At 37.4% G+C, this 24,548-nt stretch overlaps 1 protein-coding gene across 2 annotated transcripts in view; it reads left to right on the top strand.

Moving 5' to 3' along the window:
- Positions 1-24,548, top strand: part of LOC121300073 (extracellular matrix organizing protein FRAS1-like) — a 108,192-nt gene that overhangs the window by 47,154 nt on the left and 36,490 nt on the right. For both annotated transcript variants that reach the window (XM_041228468.1, XM_041228459.1), the window contains exons 10-29: positions 563-652; positions 995-1,033; positions 1,124-1,271; positions 2,698-2,841; positions 3,388-3,522; positions 6,387-6,530; positions 7,015-7,155; positions 8,008-8,148; positions 8,630-8,803; positions 10,020-10,160; positions 11,101-11,244; positions 14,942-15,094; positions 15,983-16,129; positions 16,553-16,699; positions 18,013-18,153; positions 18,287-18,427; positions 18,716-18,856; positions 18,956-19,226; positions 19,723-19,807; positions 22,053-22,373. In XM_041228468.1, the coding sequence (XP_041084402.1) occupies positions 563-652; positions 995-1,033; positions 1,124-1,271; positions 2,698-2,841; positions 3,388-3,522; positions 6,387-6,530; positions 7,015-7,155; positions 8,008-8,148; positions 8,630-8,803; positions 10,020-10,160; positions 11,101-11,244; positions 14,942-15,094; positions 15,983-16,129; positions 16,553-16,699; positions 18,013-18,153; positions 18,287-18,427; positions 18,716-18,856; positions 18,956-19,226; positions 19,723-19,807; positions 22,053-22,373 (2,988 nt within the window). The remainder of the gene's footprint in view (positions 1-562; positions 653-994; positions 1,034-1,123; positions 1,272-2,697; positions 2,842-3,387; positions 3,523-6,386; positions 6,531-7,014; positions 7,156-8,007; positions 8,149-8,629; positions 8,804-10,019; positions 10,161-11,100; positions 11,245-14,941; positions 15,095-15,982; positions 16,130-16,552; positions 16,700-18,012; positions 18,154-18,286; positions 18,428-18,715; positions 18,857-18,955; positions 19,227-19,722; positions 19,808-22,052; positions 22,374-24,548) is intronic.

Below are 24,548 nucleotides of genomic sequence, written 5' to 3'. Positions count from 1 at the left end.
ACCTACAGCAAACATGTCTGATATCTCAGAAAACAACCCCTGTGAAGACATGTATATCTCTTCCCTAAAGCTACATTTGCGTGTAGCTCTTTCATTATGCACGCAACAGGAGTTGTATTTCCAGGTTTTGTCTGAAATTGTTTTACTCACCCGTTGCAAAAGCTATTATTAAGCAACATTCAGCCAACAAAAAAAAAACCAAGATGAAACATTGCCCACAACCAGGAGAGCAGAAAGGATAATTATATCAGTTTAAATGAACAGTGTTAATGTTACATACATTGTGCTGTGATGTTGTTTATTTTTATAAAAATAAATAAATTAATGCACATAATGGTTTTCCTTTGGCCTTCTCTGTCATAGGAACTGTGATAAATCTGTGATAAATTCTATGCAGATTGAAAACTAAGTTTTTGTGTGCCTAAAACTAACTTTACTATAGCATGAGTAAATCAAAGCAGCACTCCGTTTTGAGAAACTGCTGTGCTTTCTGAACAGTGGGTAGCTATTTATACCTCGTTTGTAGAAGTTCATGTAAAAATAGAATGTGAATTTTCCACAGGGTGAAGAGTTGATGTATTTACCAGGAAAGTGCTGTCCAGAATGCCTGTCCATGAGCAGTTTCTGTGTTTACAAGGAACAGTCCAAAGAGGTGAATCATGAGGGTTAAAACAAGCGGTGACACGTGTGTAATACTGTGTGTGGCGTTGTTCTACATATATCCATAAACAGTAGACATGCTCACAAATACTAAATCTGAAAAGCAGATCCTACCGCATGGCAGGGTTTTCATCACTCGACATTGTTGCAGCTGGAGAGAAGTAGATACTGTGCATGAATGAATGCAGATAGGCTTTTTTTTTTTTTTTTTTAAACAATGAATAATATAGATTTTTTCAATTCCTCATTATTATAATTCTAAAATGTTAACATTTGCTTTCCCTATAACCCTGTCGCTGTAAATCATTATGTAATACACTTTGTTTTGACCTAGGGACCACAGTCTGACCTCAGAGGTGAAAAGCATCTTGCTGTAAGTATAGATTTAAATTTTCTACCACTCTAGCTTTATCTTTTTCACACAGTTAAACAAAACTGACTGCCCTTTTCTCCCTGTTCTCAGAATTTAGAGAAGTGGCGAGAGGGCGTGTGTCGAGAGTGTGAGTGCAGGGATTCACAGGCGCTGTGTTTCCAACGCTCCTGTCCGTCATGCCCTGTGGGCACCTTAGCTGTGGCAGTGGAGGGCGAGTGCTGCCCACAGTGCAGACCAGGTAACAAACCTTGGACTTCTTTAAGATGTATTTAAACAGTCCTGTATACAATCAGTACACTTGTGTGATTTCATTATTCTATGTATTTATTTTTTTGTTAGGATGAGGTTAAATCACTCTGCTATATTGTACATTTAGTGAATGAAATTAAACTTATAAAACATCTCCGTCCAGCATGAATTTAAAAAAATGGCCTTCTAAGCTTTAAATCTTAAAACTCTGCTGTAACATTAGGCAGATTTCAAGCAGATTTACAGTGTATTATCCAGTACAATTTATAATTATCTAGCTGGTAATTCCTGCTGTCTTATATATTGTTCTTTATACACTTGAGAGCATTTTATTTGTTAATTTTAAACACTTTTTTAGCTGACCCAGTTTAATTAATAAGAATGGCTTTGAGAGGTTATTATGGGTAATAAAGTGTTATTGCTCTCTTCTTTGCATTAATCCTGTGCTGTGTTCACATGAATTCTGAGAAAACATTTTGGGAGATCAATAATGAAATGGTTGCCTGCTTTTGCTAAATCCAAACAGACAAGTCCAATGAGTCAGTAAAGGCTACATAATATAAGTGCCATAAAGGGTATTATTCCCAAATCATATTAGCCAAGTTATACACAATTGACCTGTTATAGAGATTTTTCATGCTCTCCAAAGCTGTCCTTTCTAGCCCATATTAATACACTTTATTTACCAGTTTGTGGTGTACAAAATATATTCTTGGCTTCCAATGAGTTTGGGTTCATAATAACTTTATCCCTGAAATGTTACTCTCTTGACAGCAGCAGAAATTAGAATGCAAATTTGAATCCACAGATTTTATAGTTCATGCTCGGCTGCATTCATTTCCTGCTTTGTTTGTATCCTCACAGCTCTGATAAGGATAATAATCTATTTTCTCTACGCTGCTACAAGCGCAATTTGGCAACCCATCTGTATGAAATATTGTTAATGAAGTTTCCTTCAGTCTCACTCCCTCCCTATTGAGGGCTTTGCCATACATTCTAAAAGACATGAATATAAAGGAACTCATCCAAACCAATTGAACAGGATACATTTAAATGTACACCCCCTGGAACAGCATTACAGATCCTGAAAACACGGTTACAGAATATTATGCCCTTGCTAACCTTACAATAAGGAACCCTCTTTAAGGCCTACAGTATCTGATTCAGTTATCCCTACTGTGGTACGTTGCTATGTTACAGAGATGACAAGGCACTGTTAGGGAAAAGGCTGCAGTACCAGTGCTCATTTTCAAGGCGAATGTTTCAAAACAAGAAATAAACAATGCAGGAACAGTTATAGTGAAAGTTTTGAATCAATTACTTTTAATTTATTTTATTTAGAAAAAAAAAAAAGCGACTTCTGGCTAAGTCTTGGCTGCAGTGTTAAAATTCCGTTCTTGTTTTTTTTGTCACAGTCCAGTGCCACTCAGACTGCTTAACCTGCTCCCATTCCCCTGATCACTGTGAAAGCTGCCGTGACAGTCTATTGCTTCTGCAGAATGGCCGCTGTGTGCAAGCTTGTGAACCTGGATTCCACGAGAATGGCAGAGTGTGTAAAGGTATGCCAACCACAAAGTAATGAGTAACCACGCCGTGGAAAATAAGCTCCCGGCATAGTTACTCAGTCATTCTTTCTGAACTGTTTATGACAGAGCTGACACACTCACACACACCCTTCACAACACACAGGACCTTGGTGATTGCAATCTCTTGCAATTAGCACACTTTAAAGGCTGCCACATTTTGACTTCAAATCACTGACAAGGGCTGAATGCATTCCAAAGTTGAAATAGTATCTGAAAGATAAGGTTGTTAGCTTTGGATCTTACTGACTGTATTATATCAGGGTCTCCAGTTCTGGGAACTAAATCAGTAAGAAATTAACATACTCTACATTTGTAGTGTTTCTTGTTTACAGCAAAAATTGTTTCTTAGAAGAATACTTCAGGCTGGTTTTCTGAAATGGTTCTATTGGTTGTGCGGTGCACAGAGGCCTGGCATTTGTGCTATGCTTCCCCACCTCACATAATGTTCTAAGCAACGTAAACCTACTTTATATGAAATATTAGCGTTTGGTACTTAAAACTTTTCTTGTTCTTCTGTAGCCTGTCAGGAGACTTGTGCTGCTTGTAAGAATGAATTTGAATGCACTTTGTGCGGGAAGGGTCGGCTAATGAAATATGGAAAGTGCGTGACAGCCTGTGGAGATGGATTCTACCAGAATCAACGGCACTGTGCAGGTAATTACATTTATTACAAACAAACTATTTAGTTTTTTGCAACTATTTAAAATAATGAAGTTTATTTTTCTAACTGATAGATGGATACATTTATTGAAGACTGAGATTGAGACAGATCTGTAATTAAGGAGTCATTAAGGAGTCAACAGTTTTATGGAAATAGCCCTTTTTATATCTAGAATTGAAGTCTTGAAACTTAGAAACCTGTGGTGCAGGCTTGTGTTTGTACAAATGTGTGTGACAAGACCCATCATCAATCCTTCCTGGTTCAGAGTGACTGCAAATCATTTCTTTGAAACCTGTGGTGCAGCCCTGTGTTTGTACAAATGTGTGTGACAAGGCCCATATTCAATCTTTCCTGATTCAGAGGGACTGCAAATAATTTCCATCGGCTGGCTTTTCAGAGGGTTTCATTAAAATGGACCCAATTTAGGCAAGAATGAGAGAGAATGTGGATTACCTCAAATCATTCATGACTTTAAATGTTCAGTAATATAAACAATAGCAATGAGCACTCTTGAGCTGACCCAGTTTTTCATGTGTCTGTTTTTTTGGCTCCCTTATCAATAGACTAGGACATTTTAAAGATTTAAGTGTTGTGTGTGTTTTGACATATTAGAATTATTAAAGGGGTCATGGGTGTTAAAATAAGATAATAATAATTGTGTATTTTGCTTCTTGGGTACTGCATTTCTATAAAATGGATTTATTTCAGACTGAACTAAGCTGTGGTTCTGATGGTCTCCTAAAAGCGAGTGCACATATACAGTAGTATGTACATAATTGTTATTAACTGTACACAATTGCTATTTTACAGAAAATTAACCATATGGGATACAGATTTGTGAAGCTAGCTGTTTCACATTAGCTTGCCTGTTATTGATAGATTTGCAGAACAATCATTAGAAAATCTGCATTGCATTAAAGTAGCGTCTGATTTTACTCCTCTTTCAATGCTACTTTTATGCATTGAAGTTTGCACAGAAATAAAGAGTATGAGACATTTAAACTGGATAGATAATGTCTTACACAGCATCTTGTTTCAGAGTTCTCTCTGTATGTGTAGGGGTTATTTGAGAACATATTTTATTGTTCACATACCTGCTAGTTGGAGCTGATATGATAAGCCATAAAAGGGAGGCATCTCATTCATGTACTGACCCAGGCAGCTGCAACTGTTATGTCTGGGCGATCTCTATCAAAGCGTGTCTTTGAAGTTTATCATGATGAGTCATGCTGTTTTATTTTTCATTTATGTTGCTCTGGTAAAATAACACAAATACTTTGATGCTATGTGCTAACTGTCTGGAAAAAAATATTGGGAAGAGATAGTTCTTACAGATGCACACTTTTTTACTTTAGCAGTATTTATGCAGGCTGAGCACAAGGCAGAATTTTGTATTTAAATTTGATTTGGGTTCGATTTGAGAAACCTGTACTTAATTTTGATCACATATCATAGTGAATGAACAGGACAGCTTGATTACACATTGAATCATACGTTTGCAGCAGTTACAGTGTGTTCAGTCCGAGCTGTACTGGGTTACACTGCACAGTCAGAGAATGTCAAATAATGCAAGGGACCATACCAGCTCACTTCTCGTCACACAAGTCTAGAGCAAATAAAGAGCTCACAGACCAGCGATACAACATCAGTACTACATTATAATTATTAGGAACTAATACAGTCACATTAAGTCTAAGTCTATGTTGTAAAAAAAAAAAAAAAAAAAAAAAAAAAAAAAACATCTTTATAATTATGCTAATGGGGCTTAAAATCCACTTTGCTAGAAATTTTAAATAGATAGCTTTTGCTAGAACCAACCATGTGTTCTTGCACTGGCCAGCCTATTTGGGGATTTTGGTTCTGCTTGGCATTTACTATGGCTGTTTATAGAACAATCATATATGCACTGGAAGAGACATGATAGTATATCAGCTATTACCAAGTTTAAGTATGGAGAAGTCCATCTGGCTGTCAGTCCAGTGGTCCAAATGACAAAATATTTGAAGAGGAAATTGCGATATAACCTGGAAGTTTAATAAAATGTGCTGGCTCTCTGCCCACAGTGTGTGGCGTTTCATGATTAATGTGTCTGAATCATAGATATATATATATATATATATATATATATATATATATATATATATATATATATATATATATATATATATATATAAGTAATGTTATCCCTGGGAAAAATACCAGGCATGTACTGCCATTATCTAAGAAATAGAATTCTGTACCTGTAGAATTCAATACATATTAAAAGAACCCTGGTCAGAGTTGATTGCTGTCTGGTAGTTGACCGCTTCCTACAGAGGTCCCAAGGCAATGGCCAATGAGGAGATATTAGAAATGTGTAAACAGTGCATTCGGAGTTCATTTAGAGATGCATGTACCTTATTATTGTTTTACTTTCCTTCTGTTTCTTTGTTTTATGTTGTGTGGTGGTGGTAGGAATGGAGCTTCCTGGTTGGTAAATGAAACTTCTGAAGTTTATAATGATTAATTTATCATAAGTAGTTCTGTATTGCGGCTTGTATTGGATTTTCATTAGGCCACTGTATTGGGCCTTATGTTGGGTTTTCATTAGGCTGCTTAGTAAGCAAATAGCTTAAGACAGTAGACAGAGCTAACCTTTAAGCCTCTTTTGCAGTAGATAGCCAGACTAAGGCACATCAAGTCTTGTAATCTACCCAGGGGTTACAAAGTTTTTTAAAAAGTCCTTCTGTTTCCTAATAATCTTATCTACACACTCAAATAAACTCAAAATCTATACTCAACTAAAAAAAAACAAAGCTTTAAAAATAATTCCCACAGTTTGAACTTTAAAATGTTTGTCCCCTTTTCTTTTCTGCAGCTTGCCATGAGTCATGTTCTTCATGCACAGGTCCTGCTGAAAGAGACTGCCTCTCCTGTGAAGATCCATCACACATGCTGAAGGCTGGGACCTGCGTGGCGAGCTGCGGTCAGGGGTTTTACGTCAACAGTGGAAACTGCTATGGTAAATAAATGTCAGATTAAGAATGTTATATATACACTGTAATTTGGGATTATTATTTTTTTTTGGCATACTATATTATTCCATATTGTAATATGATATTGTGTATTTCTGAATAGCACTTCAAAAGGCTTTACTCTTGTTTTGTTAAAACCATATTTAATTACTTAATTACTCAGTAGCAAAAACTATTCTGCAGCTCCCATTTAATATTGCATATTTGTTCTAGTTTAATTCAAGGTTAGTTTATTTATGAGCAGTTATGATAACTAATTCTGGAATGTCTCCCAGAGTACCAGAACCAGTTATTAATTCACAAATCATTTTCTCATAATGTACAGTTTGACAACAAAACTGGGAATTCAATACATCTCTTTCGAGGGACTACAATAACAACAGCGAATTGCTATACAGCTACATGCATACATATTAATGTAAAATGTTGCTTTTCAATATAAACATACATTATTTGTGTTTATTACGCAAGCATGTGACCAGTCTTGCCAGACGTGTAACCCAGACAACCCAAAGTGTCTGAGCTGCCCTTCTGGAAGAGTGCTGCATCATGGGAAGTGTGTCTCCCATTGCCCTGATGGCTTCTACAGAGACTCTGCTGACAGGTGCACAGGTAAGTGGTGCTCAAAGGAAAACTGCAGTCGACTGTCTGGCATCATGATGGAGTGGTACGTGCAGAAAGCATCATGCAGTTTCAAATATAGTTGTACTTCAGCACAAATAGTACAGCAACAGGTCACTTTGTCTCCGTACAGTAATATTGTAACTGTAAGCACTGCAATAAAATAAACACATTTTATCATAGCACTGAGTGTGACACATTACACAACAGGCAGTGATATCGTGGAGAAGGTCGTACTTACTAACGCTCAGAATGAAGTGATAACTGCAGGGCAATGGTCACACTTACTCACGCTTCTCAGAATGAAGTGATAACTACAGGCATATCAGGTGTGCAAGTAGAGAAACGTCTTTGGAATGGATAAAATGGCAAGTGCTTTGGTCTGTCCTTTTTTTTAAGGTCCAGGACTTTATTTTATAAATCAGTCATTTTGTCTAGCAACAGACTCTGCTGTCGCTATGGACCCAGTTTTAACATGTGTGTGTCCAAGCTGTGCCATGTATTACAGGATCCCACTATAACTGAATGAGAGGGATTACACTTATCATATACATATGGGGATATGGGTGCCTGTCCATTTGTCTGTACAAACATTCAGCATATTTTTACATTTATACTGAGAACCACTCATCTAGTTGTTATGAAACTTGGTAAGGAATTTTTTAGCGCACATTTTTCAAGTATTAAAATCTCTGTAATTGAATTTAATTATAAATACATTAATATGGATATTTATTCCAAATACAATGCCATCTTAATACTGTCTGTATGTGCAGTAGATTGCAGTGCACGTCTTTTTTTCAGAGCATGTGTCTGATTTCGTTTTTTCTGCTTCCCCTGCAGCCTGCCACAGCTCCTGTGCTGCTTGTGCAGGTCCCTCAGCCACTCAGTGCAGTCTCTGCCCCAGCTCTCTGGTGCTGCACCAAGGCCAGTGCATACCCAGCTGCGGGGAGGGGTTCTACCCTCAGCAAGGTGTCTGTAAAGGTAGGAATCACAGGCACACTATTACATGAAGAATATCCATTTCTCTGTCAAAGGAATAATGTACTTTGTCCAGGACATATTGTGCATTCAACCACTCAAGAAGTGCAGGTATCCAACACCGGTCGACCTGGAATTCAGTGTAATCAATATAAAAAGACATAGTTTATTAAATGCGTTATATTTATCAATAAGCAGTCCTAACATCCACTACCAGTGGGTCTCTTTACTGTGCTGGTTGCATTTGTAACTGAAACCCATGACGTAGAAGGCCTCACCTTTGCGTAAAAGTCTTTCAAGGAAACTGATTAGGGTCAAATCCATTACAATTCTTTTTTTTTTTTTTAATCAGTTTTTTAAGGTTAAATGAGACTCCAGGAGTAAGAAGAAAATGTTTTGGAAACCTACAATGAATTAAAAAAAGGAAATAATAAAGTATGTTTTAATGGATATTTGTTAGAACTTGTTTTACCATTCTCTTTAGCCTGCCACCAGATCTGCCGCTCCTGTGTGGGTCCGAAGCACTCTGACTGCACCCGGTGCCTGAAACCAGAAGAGGTGCTGCACTCCCATCGGAAAGAAAACGGGCTCCCTCAAGGAGTGTGTGTCTCCCAGTGTAAACCCCAGCTGTACCGTGACACTCACAACATATGCAAAGGTAGAATGAAGATCTTAATGCCCCTTAGTTTCAAGGTACTATCCTAACACTGGGGGCTGTTCCACAGATGTTCCATATATATGTTAAAAGCTTTTATATATTTTCAGAGATTTCCATTCTAATTTAGGTCCTGTTTATTTTGGCACTTACTTCTAGATCAACCTAGATAAACCTACATGCTTCTACAGTATACAAGCCCTTTGTTAAAATTCTTAATCTAACCGTATCCAATGTGTCGACATGCAATTCAGGCCAAGATAATAACGTGCTTATTACAGAAAGGGAACATAATTTATAAAATATTTGTAATCACGGGGGCTTGACAGGGTGTAAAACTTGCAGAGAAATATATTTATTTATTTAAAAATGCTGTTTGCACAAACATCTTGGAAATATCCTATTCTTGCATGCACACATTTTTTTAAAACTGTTATGAGAATGTTTTCTGAATTGCATTCAAGTGGTGAAGCCAAAATACAGGTAGGTATCAAAAATGAAAAAGTCATATTTAAAAAAAAGTTCCAATATATTGTTTGCTCAAAGGTGAATGAGCAGGATGAGCATGTTAAAACACATGCAGTGACTCCTTAGGCTACCATGCTTCATTCATTTGCCATGGAAGAGGATGCAGGGATTATCTCCATTATGACGAACTGGAAATAGGTAGTAATAAATTCCAAGAGAGGTGAACATATTTAACAACCTGTTTGCCTGGATGCTGTACATGTCCCAGCCAGCTCTAAAATATGTTTCAAACTGCACCCCATTGCATGAACTGCTCTGAAACGAACAAATAAATAAAAATGTCATGTTGACAAGTCCAGCTGTGAGGGTATTTTTTGGCAATGAAACATGAACAGTAGAGCCTTATACAAAGTGCTAGTTTACAGTATACTCCAGATGGCATTTTCAGTGTGTGCATGTTGTAGGTTTCTCAATGCAATTCATTTTTCAGGCTTTTGTGAATGCTGGCAGCTTAAGTTGAAAAGTGTTAGAGGTTACTATGTAGTGTCTTTAAGCCCAAAGTTTTTTTTATATGGACAAATTGTTTATTCAATTTTTCTGTTTTTGTAAGTCTTGTTTATAAACTGGTGTACCAAAGCAGCACTATTGGGAATGGAGACAAATCTCCTTATTTGCAGTATTTACTAGAAGTCCTCAAGTCCATTGACATGTCAAGCTAAGATTGTTTTGTACTTTCTTCCCTAACCTTTAGAATGTCATGCCACATGCATGACATGTACAGGGAAAAGTGCTCAGAACTGCACAGCCTGCGCACCCCCAGCGGTCCTCTATGAAGGAACGTGTTTACAGCAGTGCCCAGAACGGCTGTATAGTCAGGACAACGCTTGTAACAGTAAGTGCACTTCCCTATTGTCCCTTATGCAGTAATCAGAGTGGAACTGGAACCTCTGAGCTGAAAGAGTAACAAGGTTTTTTTTAATTTTTTTTTTTTTATTGCTGTTCACACCCACTGACTGCAGTATCAAATGTCTTTATACAGCGGAAATGGGTTAACCAGCAAAGTTGGATAATTATCTGTGGTGATTCAGTTTTTTTTTTATGGTTAGGCCACTGTGTCTTGTTAATATATTCCATATGTGGGTAATGGGTAATAAAGTTATATTGCTGAGATCAGGGGGTTAACAATGTGCCTCTGTTCGATACCAGCTTGGAAAAGGAGCATGAATTAGACATCAAAGGTGAGGAAAATGATTCCATATCAATCTTCCATTAAATGATGTCATAACATAAAGCATTGGCTAATGCATCATCTTCACATTCCCACTGTGTAAACACTTTGGATCAGGCATTTAAGAAACTAATGGTCTTTTAACTCTTTAGGGTCTTTTTGCCAGTTTTTTTTTTTTTTTTACTGTTCTTAGATTTGTGCCTATAACTCTGTAACTATAGTGGTTACAAGTACATATCATACATGAAAAGAATTTGCACGCACTAGGCTTCCATAAAAAAAAGTATGAGACTAGTACAGATAACAAAAACCACTGAAAAAGAGAGATGCTTTTTAGATTTAATAAAAACCAAAACATTGTTTATTGTTTATAAAATGTATTTTAGCATGGCCAGGTCATATCTGACAATGTACAATGAAATGTACAAAGTTGGGAACATGGAATTGAGCAAATTGGATAATTGGGTGGGCCCTAAAGGGTTTTAAGACAGTAGAGCTCTTGTATTTGATGCTAGGAATGTATTATTCTGTGGGTAAGATTAATCAAACTGTATTATCAATAAGAAGTCCTAGATTTTAAACTTCACCTGTTATTTTTACCCAGCCTGTCATCCATCCTGTAAGGAGTGCAGCGGCCCCTCTGACGCTGACTGTACATCATGTCACCCTCACGCCACGCTGCTCAATGGCTACTGCAGAACCAGCTGTCCACAGGGACAGTACTTGAATGCGGTTGGGTACTGTGTTGGTAAGAGTCTGTTAAGACAAAAGAAGACGAATATAAAAATAGCAGGTTGATTTACAGTGCTTAATTGAATGGGATCAGCAGCATTTGAAAATGTGAGTTACCATGGGGATCCAGTGTGGCTTAGTGGTCAGCACTGAGAATTGGATATTTATTGACCACTGTGTGGTTCTGGGAAAATTACATTATTGGTAGATGACTTCCCTGTGCCTGAGTCCAGACAAACCCATCATTATCTTCCAATTACCAGTCTGCAGGGGAGTCTTCTTTGCTTTTCTGAACATATGCTCAGTGAGGATTAAGCAAAGTAAATTCGGGTTGTTCAATTCTGAATTGAGATGAGGTCTGTGATAAAAGGTTTTGTTTAAAAGGAAAAATAAAATCAAACATGTACACGTTCTTATTTGTCAGACCCCGTTCCAAATAGATCCAAAAATAACATTTTTCAAACTACTGTATAATAAAAGTCCAGCTGATCCAAATGTATGTTTTAACAAATTGATTAATAAAACATTCATAAGCACCCAAGGGTAAAAGCATGTTGAAAAAATACAGTCTCCTAAATATGACCATGCAGGATACTGGATCCAAAAGAAATATTTTGTATCTTTTTTCATGTTTGTTTCTATCTAGATGCCGTTAAACTAACGTTAATGCTAGTGGTAATGGTAGCCATGTTAAAATAAAGCAATGTGGAAAACTGCTATCTGATATATCTTTTAAAATGGTTGAAACCATTGCACATTAACCAGATGTGTGGAATATGTAGCCATGGGTATCTTAAGATAAACACCAGAGTTAAATATATGGTTTCGATTAGTGGAAAGACATGTTTTAAACTGCTTTGAGTCACATTCGTGCAGGGATCTGTCTGAAGATGCAAACACAGTGGGAGAAACAGAGATTAATGATTAACACATGAAGACATGGTGGCTGCAAGCAATTACCTTTTATCAGTTTGAACTCAGTCACAAAACCTTTCATGTTGTGTGTTATGACTTCAAGGAATTTCCTTTTTTATCTCATAGAAAAGTAAATAGGATTCTTCCAAATCAGAAAATGCTTACTTCAGTCTGTCTAGAGGAGATATAAAACTGAAATGACAGTCAAAATGATCCAAACCCAGTCCAAATTTCTCTACTTCTATTCAAGTTATTTTCTATTGTCTCTAAAGTGAAATATTGCTATTTTGCCTGCTTGTAGAGATGATTGCACAGTTTTTTCTCTCCTTTGATGTTCAAATGTTCTACCCATATATCTCATAAAAACTTTACACCAGTATTTGATGTAAAAAAATGCTGCCTTAGTATGCAATTTATATGAATGAAAGGACAAATAATTTGTTTTAACTCTGTTAGCTTTTGTTATATTAGAATGGTTACGTTTACAGAGTTTTGCTTCTGCAAGCCATCTCTTCAGTTAAGTCAATGTGTGAAAAAGAAAGTGACAGCAACACCATTAGTGCTGATTAAGGGATTAGCAGAACGTCTGCAAGTTATAATTAGAGCTAAAACATTTTTAAAAAAGCAAACGTAGAGGAAGGGGGCGAAGTCTTTCAGTTCACATGATCAATTATTAGATGTTGACTTTTAATAAAAAAAATCTCATCACAGGTACTAATTTGATTTAAAAGAGAGTAAAACTGTTGCGCAACACCAGTGCTGGCTTCCCCGAGGGCAGCTGGGTATTGATAAGTATTAGTTTTGTCAGATTTAAGCCGCAGTTTCCCGAGGAATGGTGGTTGGAGATACCTGGCATTTGTACACTGAAAGTACTAGACAGTGTTCAATGCCTTCTTTGTGTCCCTATTGTTGGCATTGTCAGATTGCATAGTGGTTTGGAAATTTTGGTCTGCAAACTAAGCCAGTGAATGTTATTGCTTCAGTTCCTCCTAAATCAGCATAGGAACTAAGTAAGCAGGCAAGCAAGCAAGAAGGAAAATAGAGAATAGAGGAAAAAAAAGAGGATATACATTTTTTAATGGCCATTCAAAATAAATACAAATAACTAATACAGACCTAATGAATAATTGTATTGGCTTCTTCACTTGTAAAGGCTTCATTGGCAGTGTTATCTAAATAAAACTAAAGTTATTTCATGTTTTTGTTGTGCAATAGCTCATTCCTTCCACTGTTTTTCGGATATAATGTAAATGAGGTTGTTGAATTGGTTATATTCTACACTAGTGATCATTAGTGTCCAAGAATAATTGATTGTAGCATTGGAAGCCTTTGACCTTTAAAATTTGTGGGGGAAAAATAATCAAAATCACTTCATTGTTTAGTCAAAGATAAGATATTTTTATTGCTGTTTATCTTGATGCCTCCCTGGGCCTGAGGGGGTCATTCTGCACCAGATTTAAAAGGTATAACGAAGCACTTACCTGCTTTAGGGTCTGGATGGAGGCTTAGTTGGTTCAAATAAACAATTTAGAACATAGCAGAAACAAAGACCTGGTCAGGAAGGGCAAGAGTTGCCGTCGCCTTCTCTACGTATTAGTGAATGTAGGAAAATGGTGCGCAATTCTGGCTCTCAAGATCCATTCCAGTCTGGGGTTTTCTTCCAAACAGGTCAATATAAATTACTTGTGCATCTCCGGCCTAACGTTGCATTCAGTGCTTGACATTTTCTCTCGAACATAGACATGCTAAATATTTAAAGGCTGGAATAAGCTTTCAATATTTATGAAAAGGTTCATCTCAATGCTGCCTTCAGGGAGACTGGGACTGCATTACTTATATCACTGCGTTGGCCTGTGGTGACAGGCAGTCAGGCAACTGTAGAACTAACAGATCATTTATGAAGCACTCAGAATAACAAGAAACTGAACACTGCTTTAAACTAGCATGCTACTTGTTACAAATTGAGTAAAAACACAACAGAAAAGCACATCCCATCGAAGTCATTATTCACCACCATGATGTTTGTTTGTACAGCAATACAAGCGTCACATGACAATGCAGTTAAATATATTTCAGGGTGTTCTTTTATTGCAGGAATAATGCTTCTAAAAAAAAAAACTCATTGTGCTGTGCCATCTGTCGGACCCTTAGAAACCAGTGCTGTCTCAATCGCTTTTCTCTCAAAAGCCAGTAATTTGTTGCAATTGTGCACCTATAATGTGCCATGATTTGAGTAGATGGTTGTCTCCCAGAACTCTCCTTGCAGGTACTATTGCTGCACAAAGGACCTTTGTAAAACTTTGGGAATTCTGTACTGTAAGTTCAGTGGAAGGGCAGGAGGCATTTGCCTTTTCAGAAGTGAATGTGCTTATTTATCCTGCGTAATCTTTCAGAGAATGCCAGTCTTAGCATTGTCTCCTTCATGGTGAATACCAACTCAACGCCCAGGGGTCTGAATTACAGATTTACAAAGAAGGACAGTTCAACTGTGGAGAGATGCCTTTAGCAATATGCAGTGTGTGGATGTTCTCACTGTACTAAAGGCTTTCACTTCCTGTTTTTATAAATTGGATGCCAAGTACATTGTCAACATAAATATTTTCAGCAAATACCGTACTTCAAAAAGCAACTGCCATTTTCTTTTGACCCAACTCTAAAGGCATACTGTGCCCAAATACTTTTATTGTAATCAGACTTCAGAACTTTTTCACAGAGATAAACTCGCATACATTAAAGCACATCAATTGCAGATCAAATCCCTCTTGTTTTGACTGTAAATTCTCTACATCTTTTGACAGATTGCCACTCCCAGTGCCAGCGTTGTGTGGCTGACCAGCAGAACAAAGGCAATGTCTGTCTGTGGTGTAAGGATCCCAGAGGTCTCTTGCTGGGTGAGGAGTGCGTCCCCGAATGCCCCTCAGGATACTACAACGATAGAGGGGCTTGTAAAAGTAAGTATCATAATGGGTTTTGTACAGCACATCTACTTTTGTTACTCCAAGCAGTGCATGTTACTTGTAGTACCACTATTACATCTGTTGTTTGACTCATGCCGTTTATGTTTTAGTTTCCTTTTACAATCCTCACATTTACTTGATGTAATTACAATGTGTGAATGGCCATCAACAGCCACGGAAATAAAAGCCAGCTATGTTGAAATGGTCAGATGTCTCGTGCAAGGTTGTGGTGATATCAGAGTCCAGCTTCAAGGTCGGAAATGCATTAATATAGATTCAGACAGCTTCTGATTGCTCCAGTCAAACCTTCTGGTGCAGTCCTGGGGACAAGCATTAACAAGAGTAGGAAAAGCCAGTAAGATTCATCAGTGCTGGAGGAGAACGATATCAAAGTAATTAAAGCAAGCTGTATACAGTATATTATTACACTTTAGCCTGTAAGATTAACAATGGTGTTGGAAGATACAGTAAACATTGTAAATGAATGATATTAGTACAGTATACTGCTTTTACATTGTGGGGTTTGTCAACAATCAAAATTAGCTGCTAGATAAGAGATTCTATGTAAGACAGTATAAACCAGCAACATGAATATAGTTGAGGCTCAAAAAATGCTGTTTTATATATAGTCTGGACATTATTTTAAACTCCTTTACAGTACTGTGGATATGCCACAGTGATTGTGAATTATATATAAAGAACCACTTATCCAGCTGTGATGAAACTTGTTTACAGCATTCTTTACCACAAATGATGTGCTTTAACTATATAGAATGCATTATGTTCTGGTTCTGGTTTTTAACAGCCATTTTAACGGCCTGTTGGTATTGTGTATGCCATTTGTTCCTTCCTGTTAATATACTATTTACCCTTCTATTCCAGGGTGTCCTTCCTCTTGTAAAACGTGCAGTGGAGGAGGATATCTTGATTGTACCTCTTGTGAGGCTGGCTTGGTCTTGTCTCATAGTGGCTTGTGCAGTTCTCATTGTTACTCTGGATACTACAGTGATGAGAATCGTGTCTGTCAGGGTAATTATCTATATGGATTTGCTTTCAGTGGGCAGGTTGTTTTGAGTTCAGTTTCTCCAAGTAAACTCTACTCTGCTTTTGCTTTTTGAGCTTCGTGCCGAATGAGTCGCTAGTGAATTGATAAATGGCGTTGCTAGAGGAAAGGCTTTCAATTGCTTTGCCTTGCAGTGGTCTGACCCTTGTATTTTTCCAGGTTCTACATGTTAACTTTCCTACCAGACTGCATGTCCATAAACCTCCTTAATCAGCAGGCCTGTAGAAACCTCTGTTCTAATGCAAACAGATGAGGGACTTAAAGTAAGACCTGATTCTCTGAGGTTAGCTGTACATGTAGTCAATGAAAAAGCATAAATACTTTAGGAAGGGGCGTGATATCCTATTTCCGCTTGAGGACACTGAATGATGCACCTCTTTCTTTTACAGCGTGTAACAGGAACTGCTTGACATGTGAGTCTGCGGGGTCCTGCACATCTTGTAGAGACCCTCACAAAGTCCTGCTCTTCGGGGAATGTCAGTATGAGAGTTGTGCCCAGCAGTACTACCTAGACTTCACCTCTAGGACCTGCAAAGGTGAGAAATGTTTCACATGTGGCTATGAAGGCTTGCTGAACCTGTCAATAACACCTTTCATGACTGACACTTTTGGATTGGGCCTCAGATTTTTGATTTTGGGGGAAAACTTAACAGACAGATTTTTTGTTTTGGAGGGAGACTTAACAGACCCGGTTTCCTTAGAAAATGTACCTCCTGTGGATTTAATTAACCATGTTTCAATATTTCTTCAGATATCTTTCATTTAGCTGAGACAGATTTTAGAAATGAATATTTAACAGCTTTCTTCTAATACCATTTTAATACAAATAATGATTACATGTTACATAACAAAATGTCTAAAGTAAGAAAAAAATTATAGAAAAGATGATGAAGAAAAACTGAATGAATGGTGTAAGAAAGGAATGACCTCTTGTTAGTTCAAGCACTGATATCTTTCTCTTTAAATCTTCATGCAAGTGTATGTTAGTGCAAAGGTCATTTTGCTCGTGTACATGGATAGTGTTCTTTTATAATAACTGGTTCCTAATATTTGTTTGGGGTAGCTTTGTACAGGATTACCTTAAATCCTTTTTTATGAACAAGAGTTAACAAACTGACCCTGCAAAGACTTACTGGCTATTGGCAGCTGGGTCCTCTGGCACCCACTCAGAGGTTTGCTTCATAATGAGCAAGATTCACTTTCACGTTTATTTTAAGAGCAGGTGAGGGCTTGCAGTTACCAATTATTTTTATTTTGAGTGAACACTTCTGCTGTACAGTGTTTGTTGAACAGGGTTAATGTTATTTAGAAGGACTGAAAAAGCCATTCCTGATGCTTCTTTGTAAACCAGCTGAACTGTGAGAGAGGTAGTGGATTGTATATAATATACTTTTTTTTATAAAATGCAGATGTAAATCCCTGGAAAATGTGACTGTTTTAATAGGTCATGGGTATCCTGTAATTCAAACTATTCAATACTTCAAAGTAGGGTCCCTTGATTTTATTGGTTAAAAAAGTGTATGAACATACATCAATACAAGAAACAAACAACAATCCCACAGTCCATAGAGGTGTATGAGTTGCAAAGAAAATAAAGTAAAATAAAATTATAGCTAGTCCTGACTATCGGCGACTACCACAGATACTTAAGTCAATTCAGAATGTCATTAAAATATAGTTCCATGAAATAACTGAATCTTCTATTGCTGAACTGTGTTTTTACAAATAAGGGCTTGTGATAAGTCACTGCCTTGCATTTGTCTTTAACACTGCTTTCTCCATGAAGGTCTCTAACTGTAGAAATATAACCACCTTAACTCTTATTTGGTGTATTCCCATGTCTTTTCAGAGTGTGACTGGAGCTGCAATGCCTGTAAAGGCCCCCTTAGCACAGACTGCCTGCAGTGCATGGATAGATATGTCCTACAAGAAGGCGCTTGTATGGAGCAGTGCTCAGTGGGTTTTTATCAGGAGGGAGACAGATGCCAGAGTTAGTACATGCTGTTTATTATGGATGTTTTTACCGTATATTGATTCACTGTAGAATGTACTGTGTATGGTGCTAGTTGATGTCATCATCATTGGCTACATAGGGCAGTCATTATTTATCTTTATTTTACCAGGATGTGATGAAAATTGCCAGGTGTGTGATGGACTTAATCAATGTAGGCTGTGTGAACAACCTTACGCTGTGCTGAGGGGACAGTGTGTGCGGGAGTGTGGGAAACAGCATTTCATGGATCAGTCGCTGCGAAAATGCACCAGTAAGCACTCTCATTAACTGTTTCAGTAATTTGCATATGTGTTTGTATAAAATAATATTTAGGTAAATACAGGAAACAGGTGTCCCAATTTTCTTTTAAGTTTACTGGTATTTAAATTGTTTAAAAAATATTTTATGAGGAGGATGTGTTAAAAAAAGACCTCTGTCCTGTTTTTTTTTTTTTTTTTTTTTTTTTTCAAATTGGAAAACCTTTTTCATGGGTATTATTATTATTATTATTATTATTATTATTATTATTATTATTATTATTATTATTATTATATTGCAGCCTGTTCTTCTGGCTGCCTGGAGTGTGAGAGTGCACAGCAGTGCAAGAGCTGCAACAAGAACTCTTTCCTGAGGAATGGCCGTTGTACGTCTGACTGTGGCCAAGGTTTCTATGGCAACACGAAAACCAGAATGTGTGAAGGTGAGTTCATGTTTTTATTTGTGAATTTGACCTCTCAGAAAAACCTTCCCAAACTCCTGTCAAATAACATTAAACTTACTTATGACTGGTTTCCTGCAGCAAACACCCAAGCACCCGTTCTGCATGTGAATGGAACTTTGATTGTGAAGATTGGTGGAACGAAGCCCTTGGACTTCTCTTTCATGAGTGCCCATGACCCCGACTCCAGTGCTGAGAATCTCATGTTCTACCTTGTTCAGCTCCCAGACAATGGGAGGCTGGTGAAGATGGTGAAAGGGAAGGAAGTGCGATTGAACAGGGATGACACGTTTACTTTCAGAGACCTCAGGGAGCAGGCAGTGCGGTTTATCCATGCAAAGGAAAAATCGAAGTGAGTTTTATGTGCTGTAATCATGCTATTGATTCTTTGCTCCCACAGCCTGGTACGAATAACATGTATGTGAGTTGGATTCCAAAGGGATCTTGGCTTTTCCATGTTTTAAGTGTGTAATTACTTATAGAAAAAAGGCACACCAATCTGAAATAATTTAATACAGTTGATTGATCTACATTGTTGGATTGTGCTAATTGCGTTTCATACATAGCCAGCAAAATGCACCGTAGATATGAGCAGAGTTTCTTTTTTTATACAATTGAGTGACCTTTTTAATAATCAGCCACCTGTCTTAAGTAGCAACAAATGTTTAGACCATTTGGTAAAAATTAACTAGATAAGCTAATGATTTGTGTCACATTATTATACTTTATTAGCTTGCTTTTTAAACTCTGGTCTATCAGGTGATAAGCTAGCAAATTCATCAAGATTATTTACATCTGTCTTCACAAGTGATAACAGCTAATTAATAACTTGGCTTGAATTGTTTCAGGAGTGGCCAGTTCATCCTGAAAGTCAGCGATCAGCAGCTATTCTCCCAGCCAAAACCAATTCATGTCCAGGCAGTGTCTCTGCAGGTAATGTGGGAAATGACATACTTCCTGGGCTTGTATGGAGTTACAGATACTAAATGTATTGCAGTGTACTCCCAGACAAGTATTGAGTGTAACAAGTTACACCTGAGCAGTCTGCCAGTGTCTTGTTGCTCTCCTGCAGCATTTACAGCTGGGTCTAACAAAATACAACCCAGGAGGATGCACTATGAGCAGCCAAGGCTGCACTGATTCAATGTAATGAACCTGCAAGGTTTTTTAATTGTTGTTCAGAGATGTATTGAGCATGATGATTACTGCCATTTTTTTCCTGTTACTCATTGGTGGGTTTTTTTGTTTGTTTTTTTCATGACATTGCTGGCACATAATCAGCCCTGCTCTTGAGAAAATACCATAAGAGAATAGGGCACGTGTACAAATTAATAGACATAGCTAATGAAATGCTGAAACTTACTACAGCTACTTGTGGGCAGCTTAGTTAACTTTGTGGGTTTTTTTGTTAAGTTAAAATAACAGTTACGATGCAGAGACTGTGGTTGAGGTGAATTGGCAAGTCAGTAAAATTGTATCTACACAGTTGTTAGTTACCTACAGTTTAACTGTTCTCCTTTTTAGTGAGCACTTATACACAACACCAAATTAAAAAGTGAAGGAGCGAATAAAAACTTCCTCACCACCTCAGTGGCCTAAGCTAATAGGGTTGGTACAGCTAGTTTAAAGCTGTAGGTAAAAGAACTCAAGAGGGAGCGTGTTGAAAGGAGTCTTCAGGCACCATTGTTTTCATAGTTTTACCACTGATGCTAGTTTTACAGTCAAAACAAGTCAGCAATAAATATATGACCAATGTTTGGCCCTGGGATACAAGCGATCCACTTCAGGTGAATGATAAGTCTTGAAGTATTTCATGTGGTTTGGCAAAGAGAAAGCAAGTTTTAAACAGTTTATATTTTGCATCATCTTGCATTTTTGACTTGAAGATACAGGTCATTCAGCAACAATCGAAGGAAACCTAAAAAAGCAGAGGGTGTCCAAAGTATAATGTTGTTTTTGTTAAATGTAAACATCATTTGTACACCACATTCTGTTCCATCTTCATTTTACCTATTTTAATACCATTCTGTATAAAACTGAAAGGCAGTTTAATCCCATCAGATTCTGTAGTGGGGTTCCCACCTTCATCCGCAGTAAGCTTTTCATAATCATACAGTAGCCCTTCGCTAAGCTGGACATGTTTTTCCGACATAAGGAGGTCTTGGGTTTAAAAACAATACAATAAAATCGCACGCACATACATTTATAGTGCTCAGTGCATTTTAAATGTAAATCAATGCGCTGAAATAACATGAATGTGTTTTGGGTAGGGCATGCTACACATTACATTATGTAAAAATATAAATCTGTACAGTAGGCCTGTACAGTATACAGTACTGCAGTAAAATCAAATGAATACATACCGCACTTTTGTTTTACATTAGCCTACCAGTAATACACAATGAATTATGCTGCTGCATTGTACACATTGGTGATATTATTATTATTATTATTATTATTATTATTTTAATATTATTATTATTATTATTTTTAATTTGGTCTATGTAGTACCCTAGACAATTGACAAAAAATAGATCTTGGTCCTATATAGATACTTAGAAAGAGCTGGAGGGGTTAGAGGCACATGTGTGCATTCTATTGCTCCCAACACATTGGGGAAACTAGAAATATAAGGCTTGTAAGTACACCCTCCATGTTTTGAAAATTAGATACTTTTTTTCGTTGTTTGCCTCAAAAATGAATTGAGCACAACTGTTAATGCACAATAAAAAGCGGACTGGGAAATATCAGCAACAATTACTGCAGTTTTAAAATATATTTTAAAATGTTCTGAACAAAATGATGCAATTCTAAGTGTCGCAATTGCTGGCAGTTTTTGTATATCTTATAATATTTGAGATCCCTTTTTGCAACTTTCTGCAGGAATGCCCATAATTGCATATTCATTTAAGCTTGAATCACAAGGAAAAACTGCTGCCGCAAAGCATTCCCTAAACTTGCTAACAGCATTGCACTTGTTTAGTACATTTCACACAAGACTTCCGATTCGTTTGCAACTGGTTTGCGACGATTATGCAGTACATGCGCCTCCAAAGAAGTTTTAATGTAAACCTGGTATGTTACGTCTAGTGGCCATTTGGAATATGTAGGGATTTATTTTAAAAATGAAAACTAAAATAGTTAGTGTAACTTTTTTTTTGTTTTTTTTGTTTTATAGGCTCCATATGTACTGACAAATGAAGCTCTGCTGGTCAACAAAGGAGAAGCTGTTACCATTTCCAGTTTGCTGTTGAAGATTGAAGATGATGACAATCTTCAAGACATTCTGGTCATGGTGCTGGATCCTCCCAAGCATGGCCGCCTGGTCCGTCTCCATGGTGACGTGGCTGTGCAGCAGTTCAGGCCGGATGACCTGGAGCGTGGGCAGCTGCAGTACGTTCACGATGGCACTGACAGCCAACAAGACCTGGTGCTTCTGCAGATGAATGATGGCCACAGCTTCCAGAACATTTTACTCAAGATTACGATTAATCAAAAGGTTAGGAGCATACACTGTAAACTGCATTCCCCTACAATAATTTGGGCACCCATATTCTCTTAAAAGGACAAGAATGCCCAGTTAATCTGTCAGTGCCATTCTGATGGCTGAATTACACAGCATAAAAAGTACATATATCACAGTTACTGCAGTAATTACTTTGGGTTGCAGGGTTAAAGGTTCTCAGACAAGCCTAGCTGATCAAAGTGAAAGACAGGATATCTTTATTATCCCCTGCAGGGAAATGTGTAACCCCAGCGACAGGGATAGAGCTGAGGCGGTTATTCATATGCCACACTCACATTTTTATCTTTATCCTGAAAAACAGGGTGTCAAAAGGAACTGTTGAAAGTGTTCTGCTGATTTAGATGGCTTAATGAAACCTATACAGTATCTTCAGAACAGTACATTGCTTACAAGGTGAATATACTGTAGGTCATGGAAAGCTGTGAAGAGACTAGCTGAGCTGATGATTTTGTTTAACATGTGCTTGGTCACGTGCTATTAGGTCCTCTTATAGTTGCTGTTGTTGTCATGATGACCTGTTTTTAACACACCGGCAATGTGTGTTTATGTCCTTGGTGCAGGACATGTATGACACTAAGAAAACTTGTTGTGAAGTTGTGTAGCCAACCTCCCCCTGGTGCATTGCTTGCATCCAGGGCAGTTTTCTTATTTAATGATCAGCTTTCCTCAATCGCCCGGGGAACCATTACAAGACAGGCCTTGTCTCTCAAGATGTCTAGACAGAAGGAGTCTTTTGGTCTTGGTCCAAACTCTGCCACTGATTCAAATGCTGCCTTAGCTCCAGGCTTTGTAGACAAGATTTGCACAAGTTCTCTTTGATAGTAATTCTCATATTACATTCCAAATGCTTTTGTGTTGACAAATGCCTTTATAACACCAACTGAATTAATCACAGAGATCATTTGAATGATAATGACATTGTTAAATACTAATATCATTTAAATCCCCCAAAGTTTGCATAGGGGAATCATCCAGATAAATTGCATTGATAGGCCGGTTACTGATCTCTAATAAGATATTTAATGAGGTTGTGGGGCCTGTGGCTTCATGTGGGTGGTTATATTATGTATACAGAAATCAAATCTAATCTAATTCAACTGTGTAACTTGATAAATGTTCCTCCAGTATAGAAACCTGTGTCTCTTAAGATGCTGGACATTCTAAATGCGCTGAATATAGAGTAAGAAGTTTTTGGTGAACCGTTTGTCCAGTTTTGATTAAACTACATGTGTAGGTCAAGGTTAGTTTGGCCATAAACACCACTTGTTGTGTAGCTGGAGAAACCAAGGTGGGAAGTCCCACCCATTGTCGGTGTTTGTTAAATTGCAGTGACAATCACTATCTGTCACAATAAAGATATTACACAAATACTAATAATATGTTGATTAACTGTACTGCCAGGACAAAATATTGAAGGATTTTTTTTACCTGCAACTTTGGTTATAAGATGTTTTAAAACACCTATGTTTCGCCACTTACTCAACTTCGATTAAACATTATAATGATTAACTTTAAATGAAGTAATACTGAAGCAGCCAAATAACGCCTTGGTGAAAGACTTTTAGTGCTCGTCTTGGTCTCTCCCAAGTTAGTTCGGGGGTTGCAGTGGTGGCCAGGTTAAATAATAATTGGACATTCCAAAATTGGGAGAAAAATTGGAAAATAAATTAAAATAATTGTAAAAAAAATAAAAAACAAAACAAAAAAAACTCATTATGGTTGATTTACGTGTGAACAGTAACCTTTCTCAACCCTGGGAAACCAGGTGTTCCAGCAATGACCTGCCTTTCATTTAATCTTAATACCTTCAGCAAACTGGCTCTTCTGAAGAGTTTGTGAACAATAGCTGGCCTTTCCTTCCCTGGCAGCCATGATTAAACTGAGATTAAGAATGGCCTTGAGTGGTCAAGCCTGAGCTGCACTGGCAATTGAAATTTGGAGTAGAGCATAAACACATACAAAAGAAATTCCAATGCGCAAATTCACTGTACTGCTGTTTTTTGTTTCATTTGACATCCACTAAAAAAAACTAAAAAAACTTTCTTCTAACGTATTATAAATTATACACCAATGCTAACGCTACTGCCTGGAGTTTTTTTTTACACTACCAGTACATTGTATTCTAAAGGAAGAAAACGATAATCAGGG

Source organism: Polyodon spathula, chromosome 2 (assembly GCF_017654505.1).
Source record: "Polyodon spathula isolate WHYD16114869_AA chromosome 2, ASM1765450v1, whole genome shotgun sequence".
Lineage (NCBI taxonomy): Eukaryota > Metazoa > Chordata > Actinopteri > Acipenseriformes > Polyodontidae > Polyodon > Polyodon spathula.
This window is presented reverse-complemented; position numbering and strand designations above follow the sequence as displayed.